The sequence below is a fragment of the Lithobates pipiens genome, unplaced genomic scaffold (assembly GCF_037356315.1).
Source record: "Lithobates pipiens isolate NorthernLeopardFrog02 unplaced genomic scaffold, aLitPip1_a1.2 Scaffold_3, whole genome shotgun sequence".
Classification (NCBI taxonomy): domain Eukaryota; kingdom Metazoa; phylum Chordata; class Amphibia; order Anura; family Ranidae; genus Lithobates; species Lithobates pipiens.
This window is the reverse complement of record NW_027507790.1, coordinates 166,025,296-166,040,778: the sequence shown is the minus strand read 5'-3', so window position 1 is coordinate 166,040,778 and position 15,483 is coordinate 166,025,296. Positions and strand designations below refer to the sequence as shown.

Sequence of the window (15,483 nt, the reverse complement as noted above, 5' to 3'; positions counted from 1 at the left end):
TCAATAAGACTAAATTTCAATATACACATTCCTAATGCAGACTTTAAATTAAACAAAAATAAAACGACAACTATCTTACCGTCGCGTGTAGCACTCGCTGATTCCGTTCGGATAAGCGTACGGCCTCGCGGTAACGCTTTATATACAGTACATGCGCTCAGGCTCCGCCTGCGTCGCCCGCCCCTGACGTTCCTTGTGACCGTATTTCCCCGCCCCTTTTACCCTCGTTCCGCTGTGGGTGAATGATAGGAGAAGATGGCGGACGCAAATTCAATTAGCAGCGTGAGCAGCGCAGAGGAAAGCCATGGACCCCATGCTTCTGGAGCAAGGAGGAGATACAAGGCCACCAATATGGCCTTTGAAGAGATGGTGGAGATGGTGGCTATATTAAGAAGGGAGGACTACGATGGGGAAAATGGCCCGTACCCCAAGCCCAATGTCCGGAAAAGCGGCATCTTGGATGAGGTTGTCACAACTTTATTCCACAAATTTGGGGTACGAAGAAGCAAGGACCAGCTGCGTAAACGATGGTCGGACATCAAGTCCAGGGAGCGGGAGCAATATCATCGGATCATGAAGGCCCTGAAAAAAAGTGAGTAAACTGCGCTTTTTCCGTGACTGTCGGACATAATCGTTCGTGTACATACCGTATCTGAATCCGGCGGATTTGATCCTAATCATTCGTGTAGGTACCTTATGTTAATCCGGCGGGTTTTATCCTAATCGTTCGTGTAGGTAACGTTTGTGAAACTGGCGGATTTGATCCTAATCGTTCGTGTACATACCGTATGTGGATCTGGCGGATTTGATCCTAATCTTTCGTGTAGGTACCGTATGTGAATCCGGCGGATTTGATCGTTCGTGTAGTTAATAGTTCATGTAATGAGTTCATATGGTTGTTCGTATATGTGGGCGTAAATAGCATGAATTTGTATATGGTGTAAATTTATCTGGTGTTGGATTAGATTTTAATTAGTTATTATTTTTTTCGTATTGTTCATGATAAACTGAATTGTCACGCTCAGTTTATAGGAAATGAATTTTTACTAAAGTTTCCTAAATTTATTCAGTGCAATGTAGACTCAATAAAAAAAAAAGAAAAAAAAAAAAGATAGATAGATAGATAGATAGATAGAATGCTGGTTCAACATCTGGACTGGGAAACATCTAAGTGTAGTTTGGGACATCATAGAACATTTTTTGACATAATCACACACAGGTACTCCAGGGGATGATTCGAGTGTGTCCGTCTGTGAAACTTGGACAAAAGATATAAAGTATCACAGTTTGGTTAAAGGCTAGGTTCACATTGCTGCAATGTACGAGATCAAATGTGATTTGCACCGCACTGCAGTGCAAATCACATGTGATCTCTGTGTGATGCGATTTCAGCCATACGTATAGTATGGCTGAATTTGCATCGCGAAGGCCCAAACTTGTACATGGCCCTTTTTTTAGTCCACAGCCGAATCGGATCACATGGGTATTCACACCATGTGGTCCGATTCCTGTCCGAGTTTAAAGATTGCACTGTGAAATGAGAACTAATTCGGAGGTGTCAATAAAACTTTACACTGATACTCCCAGCAGGTCACATAGGGCAGTCGAACTGCACATGCGATGCGTGAAACCACAGTAGATTTGCTGCGTTCGCACATCGCACCAGTCTGAACACAGCCTAACTAAAAAAAAAGTCATTTTAAGGATGTATTAAACTAGGATCTTGTAATAACCAGCTAATAATTGTACACCACTTCAAACCAATGTTTCATATTCACATTTCGGAACTCAAATATCACTATGCTTAAAAGTATCTTTTATTTTTTTTTATTTTTATTTTTTTTTTCTTTTCATTCTCATAGGGGAACAAAGACTCAGACAAGAGGCGGAGCAGCCCATGACCCCCCGACCTCGCCAGCCTGATTGGGCACTTAGCCCCAGCCCTGCGTCGGTATTGGAGCTGCCCAGTCCTGTGTCTGCGAGGGAGCAGCCAAGCTCGGTATCCTCCGCTGGACCAAGCTCCGTAGCTCCACTGGATGAGCCGAGCCCAGGGCTAGATGTGGAGGAGGAAGAGCAGGTGGAGTTACACACCCCACAAAGTGAGTGTCTGACAACCCAGCTTAAGGTAAACAATTAATGGCTGTATATTTTAACCAATTTTTTATCTACACATGTTTTTAGGTGATCTGGTTGTGGTAGAACAAGTCGCGGACCCATTTACCAGTGATAGTGCCCAGAGGATGATTGGTGACATCATGGCCTGGAATGGGCAGATTGACCGTATGGAGAACCAGATTCTCAACATACAAAGAGAACTGATTACTATGAGGCAGGGAATGAAGTACATGATCGATGTTTTAGGGAGAATCTAAGCCCCTTTTCCCTAAAACCCAATCGATCATGTTCTTCATTCCCTTGGAACAACGTTTTTAATGTTTTAAAAACATAGTTTTTAGAGGCCAAATTTTGAAGATGCACACGGTGTGTCAACATGTGCTATGTGCCATCAGAGGATCGCAATGGACGCATTTGGTGTTTGCAAACCCTTCCTCATTCTAGTATGTGAGAGGAAGGGATTGCACACACCAAACACGTCCATTGATCACTCATGATGGTACATAGCACATGTTGACATTACCATTTTTTGGTGTGCATCTTCAAAATTTGGCTTTACCCCTTGTTTTATGTAAATAGTTAAAAATCTGATTTTATTTTTTTATTTTTGTGATAATTGTATTTTAGATATTTCTATATATATTCTATGTTTCCAAAAAAAAGAAAAAAAAAAGAAAAAAAAAATTTCCCCCAAAAAAAAAAAAACACAAACAATTTATAAAAAAAAAAAAAAAACACCAAAAAAATATCTAAAACAGAGGCACTAGTTGGCATGTGCACTATTAAAAAATCAAAAAAAGATGTGTGTGTGTGTGTGTCTACTTCTTTCAATACTCAATACCAGTTTGGGAAGTCATTTTGTGTTTTCTGTCACAAAGGGCCTTATTTCCTATTGTCAAAAACCACTTTGCAATACAAATGCACTAGGACAGGAATATGCAATTAGTGGAAATCCAGCTGTTGCAGAACTACAAGTCCCATGAAGCATAGCAAGACTGACAGCCACAAGCATGAGACCCAGAGGCATGATTGACTTGTAGTTTTGCACCAGCTGGAGGTTGGCCAATTGCATATCCCTGAATTAGGACAATGTAGGAGACAAGCAACGTGAAAAGCAAACAAGAACCAAACTTAAAAATTTGAACAGACAAGACATATTTCTAGAAAAATACATTTTTATTGCTCAGCTGGCATTGGAATAGCCCCCTACCATTAAAATAGCTGACATAGCGGTCACACACCTCACGTGTTGTTTGGGGGGCTAAGCCAGGAAGGGCATGATCCAGCCCTGTCAGTTCTGGAAATATGAGTCCGGCCTCAGGCCCAATAGGCTGCAGGTACTGGTTACCTGAAAATTTACGTAGAAAATTGTGCAGAATGCAGCAGCACAGAATCACATAGTTCAGTTTATATTATGCAAGGTTGATCGCTGTCAGTAACAGACGGAACCGGCTGGCCATAATGCCAAAGGCACTCTCCACAACCCTTCTTGCTCTGGCCAGCCGGTAATTAAAAACCCTCCTCTCCGGGGTGAGGGTCCTTTGGGGGAAGGGTTTCATAAGATGTTCACTCAGACCGAGCGCTTCATCAGCCAGAAACACAAACGGTAGACCCTCCACATTCTCGGCATCTGGTGGCAAGTCCAGGCCACCAGTGATGAGACGGTGGCAGAACTCGGTCTGCCTAAAGACTCCTCCGTCAGACATCCGGCCGTTCTTCCCCACATCCACATAAAGAAAGTCACATTGTGCCGACACCACCGCCATTAGCACCACACTATGGAACCCCTTATAATTCCAATAGTAGGACCCCGAATGTGGTGGGGGCACAATCCTCACGTTTCCCGCCGATCGCCCCTCCACAGTTGGGGAAGTCTCAACGGGCAGCGAATTGGGAAGCCACAGTCTGCCATTCCTGTGGCGTGGAAGGACACTGGGGAGTCAAACACAGGGGGGAAAAAAAAAAAAAAAAAAAAAAAGTCATTAAATAAAAACAATTCATAACAACTAAAACACCAAGCCCCAATATAGCACGAACTCGTTCCCGAGTACGTCCACTCTCCATGGCTTTGAAACGGTCGGCTGGACAGACAAGCTCAACTGAACGCACTGAAGAACAGCCAGACCTATGAAGAACGACCTGAAACACAGAAACGAGCGGACCAGAAGCACCTAATAACAGGTACAACTGATCCACGCGTACCGAAAGGCAGATATAAACCTCACAGGTAGACTGCGCCGCAGTGAACGGACAAATTAAGCTGAAGTCTAAAAATCGCGAATCGTCTCTAACCAAACTTCTACTAACGCAAAATCAGCAGAAGGAGCCCAAAGGGTGCTTTGCTGTGTCTTGTACTTCCTGTTTCTAGTCCCGTCGTACGTGACGTACGTCATCGCGCACGGTTTCAGCGGACTGTTTGTTCGTCGTGTGTGGCCATGTCCGTCCATGCTAATTTTGAGCGGACTGTTTGCCGAAACTGTTTGACGGACAAAGTTGGGCGAACAGTCCCCGCGTGTGTACGCGGCCTAACTGATTGTTAACATGGTACAATATTCAGGAAAGCCTGGAAACTACAGGCCAGTCAGCCTTACATCAATAGTTTGTAAACTTTTGGAAGGGATGATAAGGGAGCATATCCAGGAACTTGCAGATAAGAATAGTGTCATTAGTAGTAACCAACATGGATTTTTGAATGATCGTTCTTGCCAGACCAACCTGTTAACATTCCATGGATAAGAGAAGTCCTGTGGATGTAGTGTATCTAGATTGCGCTCAAGCATTTGACACGGTACCCCATAAACGCTTAATCCACAAATTGAGGTCTGTGGGCATTGACGTTAGTATATGTACCTGGATAGCACATGGGTTGCAGGAGCGCGCCCAAATGGTGGTGATAAAAAAAAAAAAAATTCTGAATGATCTGCACTTATAATTTGGGCTACCCCAGGGCTCTGTCCTGGGACCAATTCTGTTTAACTTGTTCATAAATGGTTCAGTCTCTGTTTTCTGATGATACAAAGTTAAGCAGGGTAATACCTTCACAACAGGATATTGAAACTGTACAGGTATACCTCAATAAATTGGAGAAGTGGACAAAAACATGGCAAATGAGGTCCAATGTAGGAAAATGTAAAGTAATGCACTTGGGGATTCAAAATATGAAATAGAGTTACACGCTAAGGGGAGAACCTCTGGGGAAATCAAGGATAGAAAAAGATCTGGGGGATCCTGGTTGTTGATAAACTCAGAAAAACTCAGAAATAGCATACCATGACAAGCTTTAGCAAGCAAGGCCAGCAGAATATTAGCATGCATTAAAAAAGTATTTACTCAAGAGATATGTCCACCACTTTACAATACTCTGGTTCGGCCACATCTTGAGTATGCCATCCAGTGCTGGCCACCAGTCCTCAGGAAGGATGTACTAGAACTGGAAAAAGTCCAGAGAAGGGCAACAAAGCTAATAAGATGGCTGGAGGACCTCAGTTATGAGGAAAGATTATAAGCATTAAACGTATTCTCCCTGAAGAAAAGACGGTTAAGAGGGGATATGATAGCGATATACAAAAATCTTAATGGCAATTCCAGCATTAGGAGGAAACTATTCAGTCTCAGGTCACTTGTGACAACACGTGGCCACTAAATGAAGTTGCATGAGAAAAGGTTCAACCTTAACCTCTTCACACCAAAGGGTAAAACCAATCTAATGCCTAAGCACAATTTTGCGACATTGACATGTGTTAGTAAAACGATATACTTAGTGTATCCAGGTGGATTATACCTTGCTTTTTTCAGAATGAATTGGGCTTTCTTTTGGTGGTAAATGGTAATCGATATCTCCTGATTTTTATTTTTTTTATTATCAAAGGAAAATAAGCCCAAATTAGTGAAATGATAAACAAAAAAAAATGTTTTATTAAATTTAGCCCAAAATATATTTTCCTGCTCCTGATGATCGCAGCGATGCCACATATGTGTATGTTAGTTGTTGTTTATATCCATAGTACAGCCCAGAAACAATTATGCACATTAGTAAGATCTTCTACGTTTAATAACGTAATCGATATCTCCTGATTTTTATTTGTATTCTTTTTATTATCAAAGGAAAAAAGGCCCAAAATAGTAAAATATTTAAAAAAAATAATGTAACACTGACTCCGGAAGGAGTGGCTGGTTTTGATGGGCTTACCGTTACCTTCTTCACCTCGATTTGCGTCTAGGGGTTTCCCGTGGTAGATGGCCCACAAATTATAGAGACTAAAGACAGAGCCGCTTAAAGGGATTTTTATTTGCAAGAATGTAGTTAACAACAGTTTCTCAGTATAGGATCAGAGGGTTAGGTGAAAAGTCCAGGTAGTCTTAGTGTCAAAGTCAGTATATAAGAACTTTCTTACTTTGAATAAAATCCTGAGAATAGCCATTCACAGCTGGATCTTCACCCTAGCTTGGATAGTCCTTCTCTCACCAGACCTTGCAGCTAACAGGTTGCTTGAGTCAGGAACAAGTCTTTGCCACAGACTTTGTTGTAGAGCATGAACAGGAAACTAGAAAACTTGTAGAACACTCGTGTGGTACCAGTATCTTGCAGCCGGTCCGGCGATACCGCACGAGATTGGATTCACTTAGGTCCTTCAGCTTTACCAGGCTTTTGCTAATTAGCCAACCCATGCGTGGCCTTCTTCTGAAGAGCCCTCCCCTGGATAACTACAAAGTTGCTGGGCCTCTCCACAACCTGAGATGGCAACGGACCACCTCCGAATCCTTGCTTTAGTTTCCTTGCCTCGGGCTAGCCAGCCCCGATACATAAAGTCGGGTGGATCCACACCCCAGGCCATAGGCGTCCTGGGGACTGGTCAGGGACCATGGAGTCAGAACATACTTCTGGACCAGAAACCCCAAAACAAGTGACATCCGCATCTTAAGTACCCTCTCCCAGAAAGCACAGCAAGAGTGACACTCCCACTGGGCTGACTCCGAGAGAAAGTAACCTTAAAGCAATCAAGCACCCAACCAGACTGTGTTTTCATGCCTGCCAGAAGTGACAGCGCCCCCTATGGCCAGGCCGAACATCCTATAGTCCAGTCAGACTGATGCTGAGGTCAAAATTTTAAATAATTATACCCAAACCAAACTGCAGTTTAGGTGTAACGTTAAATTTCGAAAACACATAGCGCGTACTTTTCAGGAGCCAGTGCTACACAATTTTATTAAATTTAGCCCAAGATACATTTTCCTGCTCCTGATGATCGCAGCGATACCACATATGTGTATGTTAGTTGTTGTTTATATCCATAGTACAGGCCAGAAACAATTATGCACATTATTAAGATCTTCTACCTTTTGGTATGGATATTCTTTTGAGATAAAAAAAGAGTGGGTTTATATCTGTTTTAACCAACCTCCATGTAAAAGTATGCATTTTTTGCTAGAAAATTATGTGTATATTTTTTAAATAGAGGCCCTAGAGAATAAAATGGTTGTTGTTGGAAATTTTTTTATGTTGCACTATATTTGCATAGCAGTTTATCAAACCCAAATCTTCAGGAAAAAATGCACTTTAATTATTATTAGTGCATTTAAACACAATATAATACCCAACTTGTGGGTAAACTATAAAAGATAATGTTATGCTGAGTAAATAAAATGCCCAACATGTCAAGCTTTAAATTGCGCAAACCCATGGAATGATGACAGACTACGATACATTAAATTATTCATAGGCAATATTTTAAAAGCTTCCTTTACAGGTTACCAGTTTAGGGTTACGTGGGATAGAAATATTGCTATCACTCTGACATTTGCGGTGATACCTCATATGTATGATACGATCACAGTTTACATATATGTTAAACATGATATCTGGATCATAGCTGTAGCCATGACCCAGATATCACTGCTCCCATCTGAGGACATACAGGTAAGTCTTAAGAACGTGAAGCAATTAAAGCGTATTTCCAACTTTTCAGTCAAATTTAAGAAACTGTATATTTATGTGTTCCCATTCACGCAGTATTCCTAAAAATAATTTAAAAAAATGATTCTTACCTTTTTTTAACCATTTCTTTTGGAGCAGATTTACAATAGAACTCTATAAGCAAGCCTATATTGTGTTGGGAATATGCATAGCAGGGACAGACAGAGACAGTTTTTTGAAGGATGTTAACATACAGTGTAGAAATCAAGGCCTAAGAACATTCACATTTATGATACAAAAATGTGATGCTGCAACCCCTCAAACTTGCAACAGAAATGAAAGAGCCGCACCTGTGTCAAACATGCTGTCAAACAGAACATCCAAAGGAAAAGATTGGCAACATGGTCTCCAATGCTCATAAAATCTTCATTCTTATAAATCCATCAGGAGTAAAAGAAACCGATACACAGAAAAATGTCAACACTTTTAAGCCCTGGTAGGCTTTAGTCATAAATGACGTCATTAGCTGTCCAAAATTGTTTCTAGTATATGAATGTGAGTTGGGGACCTTGGATTGTGGACTCCTTGAGGGTAGGGACCGATGTGAGTGTGTGATGTATGTGTGGAGCGCTGCGTAAACTGACAGTGATATATAGTTACCTTAAATAAATAATAATATAATAAATGAGCATCTTAATGGGACACAATGTACAGGGATAAGGGAGAATTGTAGACACACACCCACACTCCCTCAGGTTGAACTGGATGGACAGGTGTTTTTATTCAACCTTACTATGTAACTATTTGTTAGGATAGTGTACAAATCTAGTTTACAGCTCATATTGAAATCTGCCAGCACAGTACAGACATGTTAATCATGGTAAATATAACTTCCTATATCCCCCACCTGCTCCTGCGTCATAGCCAGCAGAAAAACTAGCTCAGCCATAGAGAGTAAACAATCTTTTTTGACACGTTACCATAGAAAGACACATTATACATTTATGACAGCAGTTTTCCAAAATTTTCTCTTTTTTGCTTATTTTTCATTTACAGCCCTTCAACGTATGACTTTTCAGAGAAAGAGAAATCAAAAACTAAATCTAGACAGCTATGTTATTTTGTAATATTTTAAGTGTCATGTTGTTTGCAAACAGTATGGCTCTAGCGTTAGATCATTGTAGTTTAGGACCTGTGGAAGATGTAAATATACCATCTGTTGTTTTTGCTCTAAATTTAAAGTTTAATTCCAGCCAAACTTTATTTTTTTCCATTTTCTGTAGAAGAAGAAGGAATGGAACCACTGTTTCTATTAGTAAGAATTGGGCTTAATTTGTGATTTATTTATTTTTTTGAAAAAGCTTAAAGATTCATCTTTGTTCTGCCAGATACAGTTGTTCTCATAAGTTTACATACCCTGGCAGAATTTATGATTTCTTGGCCATTTTTCAGAGAATATGAATGACAACACAAACTTTTCTTTCACTCATGTTTAGTGTTTGGCTGAAGCCATTTATTATCAATCAACTGTGTTTACTCTTTTTAAATCATCTTTTTAACGGAAACTACCCAAATGACCCTGTTTAAAAGTCTACATACCCAGCTCTTAATACTGTGTATTGCCCCCTTAACATCAATGGCAGCTTGAAGTCTTTTGTGGTATTTGTGGATGAGGCTCTTTATCTTCTCAGATGATAAAGCTGCCCATTCCTCTTGACAAAAAGCCTCCAGTTCCTGTAAATTATTGGGCTGTGTTGCATGAACTGCATGTTTGAGATCTCCCCAGAGTGGCTCAATGATATTAAGGTCAGGAGACTGAGATGGCCACTCCAGAACCTTCACTTTATTCTGCTGTAGATAATGACAGGTCGATTGGCCTTGTGTTTTGGATCATTGTCATGTTGTAATGTCCAAGTAGGTCCCATGCGCAGCTTCCTGGCTGATGAATGCAAATGTTCCTCCAGTATTTTTTGATAACATACTGCATTCATCTTGCCATCAATTTTGACCAAATTTCCTGTGTCTTTGTAGCTCACACTTCCTCAAAACATCCGTGCTTCACAGTAGGAATGGTGTACCTTTAATTATAGGCCTTGTTGACTCCTTTCCAAATGAAGCGTTTATGGTTGTAGCCAAAAAGCTACATTTTGGTCTCATTACTCCAGATAACAATTCATGGGGCCCCCATGCAATTGGATATCATGGGGCCCCTCAGTGTTCCTGCCACACTGCCCCCATTACATCTGTTGGTCCCTACCCCTTTAGCTGCAGAGGCAGCAGCTGAGGATGTACACATGCTGCGGCAGGAATTATACCCCCTTTTGCTTTTGGTGAGTGATCGTGACCCAATCAAGTGAATAGGACCACTCTGCAAACACCCTGCAACCATGTGTAATCCACACAGTCGCACAATGCTAGTGTGGGATCTAAGTGTTTAAAGCAGGTGATGTGATGAGGCAATGCAATGCCAACTTATCGCTTGCTTTAACCACTTGGTCGCTGTACTGCATAAGGTTGCACGGCCTTTGCAGAGCAGCCCCATGCCAAGCATGACAGGGTGTATAATTCCTGCTAAGGCTGAAACATGTGTACACCCCTGGCTACTGCAGTTAAAGGGAATGTGGTTGGGGTGGGGGTAAAAACAGGCATAAACTATGAGAAAACAGAAGAGGTACACTAGACTTCGGGACTTTTTAGGTGTTTGATTTTGTGTTTAGCACATTTATAGCAAGAAATTCACCATACATTACATATTACAATTTTTATTACAAAATTTACAAAAAGAAAGCATTACAAAAATGTTTTCTTATTGCACTTCCAAGGACTTTACACATAAAATATCAATACCACTCTTTTCTCAACATGTTTCGCTCCAAAAGAGCTTCCTCAGGAGACAATGCGTAGTGGCTATTGAAAATACAAGCAACAAGAAATATATTAAAGAGGAAGTAAACCCTCAGATACATGTTTAGCTTGTCAGATACTACTTAACACAGGCAGCTGATCGCTGCCTAAGAAAGTGCACTTACTTGTTTAGTTTTGATAAAAATCGCCTTTTTATGGTCCATGACGTCATGCGCGATTGCGCAGTATGGACTTTCAAATGTGGCATGTATCCTTTGCCGCGTGTGTTTTTTCGGCTTGCCTGCATTGTAATGTAAGTGAGATTCTCCTCTGACTGGCACAGAGGAGAAGTCTCGCGATGTAGATATCATTCTGCTCTTTCTGATACTCCCCCTTGTGACTGAACAAGACGTCACGCAGGGGAGTGAATCAGAGCAGAGAAAATAGAAAACCAAATTTTCTGCCTTGATCGGCATTTCATGTGATGAAATGCTGTTGCCGTAGTAACGGCAATCGAGATCGAGGCTTGGTTATGACGCTATGGCGCATGTGCGAGGTTTCGTGAGGGACACCAACTAAGGGCGGAAATGACGTCGGCAAAAGCTTCTAAAATCAGCACTAACAATGGCGCGGGCGATACCCGGAAGATAGTGTAATAAAAAACTTCTAAAAAAGGTATTTATAACGCTCGTTTTTGGATTATTTATAGATATTATGATTGCTGATGTTAATAAATATCCAAACATTTGAAAATTAGAATTTTTTTGGCGGGGTTTACTTCCTCTTTAAATATTTGTAACAAATTATTTTGTATAAAAAATTTTTTGAAAAAATACTAATTGTGCATTGTATATGCAGATTATACAGATCATGCATTTAATTATACAAAAATAAATGATCATAATGAATATAATAGTTATAGTAAATATAATAAATTTGGAAAAAAGGAAAGGGAAGGGGAGAAGGAGAGAGGAAACAAAAGGGGGAAGGAAGGGGAAGCCATTACCTGATCAAAACGTCTATGACAATTTGTTGTTTATGACGAAATTGTCATAGAAGTTTTGATCAGGTAATGGCTTCCCCTTCCCCCCTCCTCTTTTTTTTCCCCTCTCTCTTTCTCCCCTTCCCTTTCCTTTTTTCCAAATTTAGGCATGGCAGTCAGTGTTACAACGGCTACTGTGGTCACTGTAAATACGTTTTCCGGCCAGAAAATGGTGCAGGTAGAAGGGGAGTGGGCACCCTCTTGTATTTAGAGGGTGGAAGTGCAGGTTGTGCCTGCTTGCTCACCTGCTGCCCACCCCTCGGCATGTGGCCCAGCCCGGCACCGGGGGTTGGGGACCTCTGCAGTAGGTTATTTCCATTCGAAACTACCCTGTCCACTGGGTGACAACAGTTCTGTGCAAATTCATTACAGAACGAACAGGGTTGTCAACTTAATATAGTTAGGGGAAAAATAGAGGAAGCACTATATGATGCACTCTGTTAGTGACTCATATATGTCATTTTTTTTAAGTAATCCCATATATATGTAGACTTACTGTATGTATATGTGTATATAGGAATATCTCATACTTCAGAAAATAGACCCACATTTAGATGTGTGCTTTGCAATATTTTATCTTCTAGGACTCATCTATAAAATGAAGTCTCTGTATCTGTACAGTAGACTAGCATTGAGGCACTTAATGTGTGTGTATAGGCAGCCAAAACAGAAATGCAGAGGTAGCAGTAGGTATTGACACTTTTTATGTCCTGTGATTTTAAATGCAGGGAAGTGATGATGGATATTTGAGTAAAACTTGCTACCAGACAAGATCTGTCAGTCCAGAGAGCAGCCAATGGAAGAAGAGCGAAGAAGAGGATGAGAAAACTTCTGCTGTTACTGTGGATGTGAGTTTTAAGTTAATTCCACTATACTTACATATAACCGTTTATATGTGCCTCCGGTTGTACTGCTGGGACCACATGTTGTGCTGAGCTTTGAACATTTTGGAGGTTGTAGAATCATTGATCCCACTGTTCCTGTTTCTGTGAGACTTAAAAAAGTTCCTTGCATACTTTTGAATTTTAATGACTCAAAGATTCTGAAGCCTACAAGGAACTAAGTATATGACAGCACACTGTCGTTGCAATATATCTACAAGAATAATATCGTGTACTTCCATAGGACCAAAGTGTACAAAATAAGACAGGATTCAGGCAAAGATCAAGACCAGTGGGAACTTGTAACATGGACGTGCCTGGGAACACCACAATCCTGCCTTAACCATTAACCACTTGCCGACCGGCTCCTGTACATATACGTCGGCAGTTTAAAGATGAATATCTCGGTAACGGCAGCAGCTGCTGCCACAGCCAAAGTATCCATCTTTTTGGCTAGCGGTTCTGTTTACGATAATGGTGGTCTCTGCAGCAGATTCGCAGTGAGATCACCATTATTGGCGGCGGGAGACGGGCCACCCACCCCCTCTTCCCGCTGCTCTCCTGCAATTGTGACCTGTTCGTGGCTGGGTATGGAGATGAGTTCGGGGAAAATGGAAAAAATAGAAGCAAAAGAAGCATCAGAAAAATAATAGCTAAGGAGAGAAGGGGAGTAAGGAGTTAGCTAACTTTAACAAAGGGTCAAATAGGAATACATTTTATTTAGCACAGGAGCAAAATCATTTTGACAGCCCCTCCTGCTTTGCCACACAGTACGTAAAAATCCCTGCCTTAAATTTTGACAGCTGCTAATAGCATCAGGGGGAGTGTAGCAGAGAAATAGGAACAGAACCTCAGAGAAATATCTTAGAAATTATATTGAAGTTTTCTTTTTAGGACATAACTCCTACGTTTAAAATCCTGACAATACCCCTTCAGGTAAGTGATCACCCCCCTCCCCCAGTCTTTCACTAGCCCCGCACTTACCCCATCTAGGTCATGGGTAGCGATTCTTCCATGCGGTGGGAATCTCCTCCTCCTGGTTCTTCACCTGCATCTCCTCCCTCCTTGGTGGCCAATAGGATCGCTTTTCCTCTTGGCCAATTAGGTGGTGGGAGGAGAATCAGGACGATAATAGCAAATATTAATTTGCTATTGTCACACAACTGGGTGCACTCACCCCTTTTTGAAGCCTATTAGATCCTCTGGCTCTAATCACGTGCTTCTAAAGGGGGGTGACACCCCTGCGCCCTGCATTACGGGCCGCAACAGACACCAAAAGCCTGTTTTATTTATCATTCTTTATTAAACTTGTGTGCATTATAGGGCAATGGTAATGATATTTTTCTGTGACTCAAAAAGAATGTAGAATGTATGATCGTTCTTGATCCCACTGCAATATTTGTGATGTGGGACATTTTTGCCAGATGTCTGTGTGTTGATTTTTCTGTAAAACGAATTAAAAAGACAGTGGATAAAGAAGTGGATAAAGAAATCCTGCTGCTTTGCTCTAATTGAGCAAAACGGAGGGTTGCTTCTATAAAGGGGTTGTAAACCTCTTGTAATGCTGCAGGCCCCCGAACCCCCATTTTACTTACCTGTACCACCTCTATCACGCCCTGGGGACAAGCACACCAGCAAAAGCCAGTGTCTCGGGTCCTGATTGGATGGATTGATAGCAGTGCAGCCATTGGCTCCCGCTGCTGTCAATCAAATCCAATGATGCAGGCGCCGGGTGGCAGGGCAGGGGCGCCATTAGTGTCTATGGACGAAAATGCTGGACTCGGGAGTGCGCCCTCAACCATCATCCCTGTCAGTGGAGGCTGCTGAGATATCATAAGATATAACGGGGGTTAGACATGAAAGATGAGGCGTAAGAAGGAGAAGAATTGTGTCCCTTTTGTGTGGCTTTCAGGTGCTCTTGTCAACGGTGTGCGTGGTGGGAAGTTAAATGCCTTGTCAAACATGTGGCTGGTGTTTTGCCAGGTTTGATCTGCTTGTGGCAGAGATTGCAGATTGCAACAGTGCGATCGGCTGCACTTGTGCTAAAAAAAGGTCCACAAAGCTGAACGGTCCACAAAGCTGGGAGATAACAGCTCCAAAATCTGATGGAATAGGGTGGCTGCTCTGTACTGATCCATGATGGCTGCCTCTGGAGGACATCCTGCCTCATTGGGGGTGTGCCTCCCCCTCACTTTCCTCCTTTGCTCTATCCGGTGTTCTGGCATATAGTGTCCTGGCATCGGATACTGGCCGCCCCGTACTGCGCATGCGCAGCACGGAGCAGAAGAAGCTTCGGAAAATCTCTGAAGATGAACGGCGCCTGCGCTGTGAGTCGAAGTGGTAGCCCCACCATCCAAGCGGACATAGGGCTGCCGATATTAGAGGACCCCTCGCGGGCTTGCTTCGCTCGCCACGCTTCACTCGCCACGCTTCGCTCGACACGCTTCGCTCGCCACGCTTCGTGCTCTGCTCTTTTTATTCCAACTCTATGTCCACTTGGATGGTGGGGCTAGAACCTGGACTCGCGCGCAGGCGCCGTTCATCTTTGGCTATTTTTGGAATCTGTGTGTGCTGTGTACTGCGCATGCGCAGTACACAGCAGACACTATACGATGGGGGACACTATATGATAGGACACCGGCACCCAAAATCGTGTCAGTGACCTCATAATCATCATCCCTTCCATC

At 42.1% G+C, this 15,483-nt stretch overlaps 1 protein-coding gene across 2 annotated transcripts in view; it reads left to right on the top strand.

Moving 5' to 3' along the window:
• Nucleotides 1-15,483, top strand: part of ATG10 (autophagy related 10) — a 276,547-nt gene that overhangs the window by 87,781 nt on the left and 173,283 nt on the right. Inside the window, exon 3 of one of the 2 annotated variants that reach the window (XM_077462451.1) lies at nt 12,644-12,763. The exons of the other annotated variant lie outside the window; for it this stretch is intronic. Coding sequence (XP_077318577.1) covers nt 12,644-12,763 — 120 coding nt within the window. The remainder of the gene's footprint in view (nt 1-12,643; nt 12,764-15,483) is intronic. 2 annotated transcript variants of the gene reach the window in all.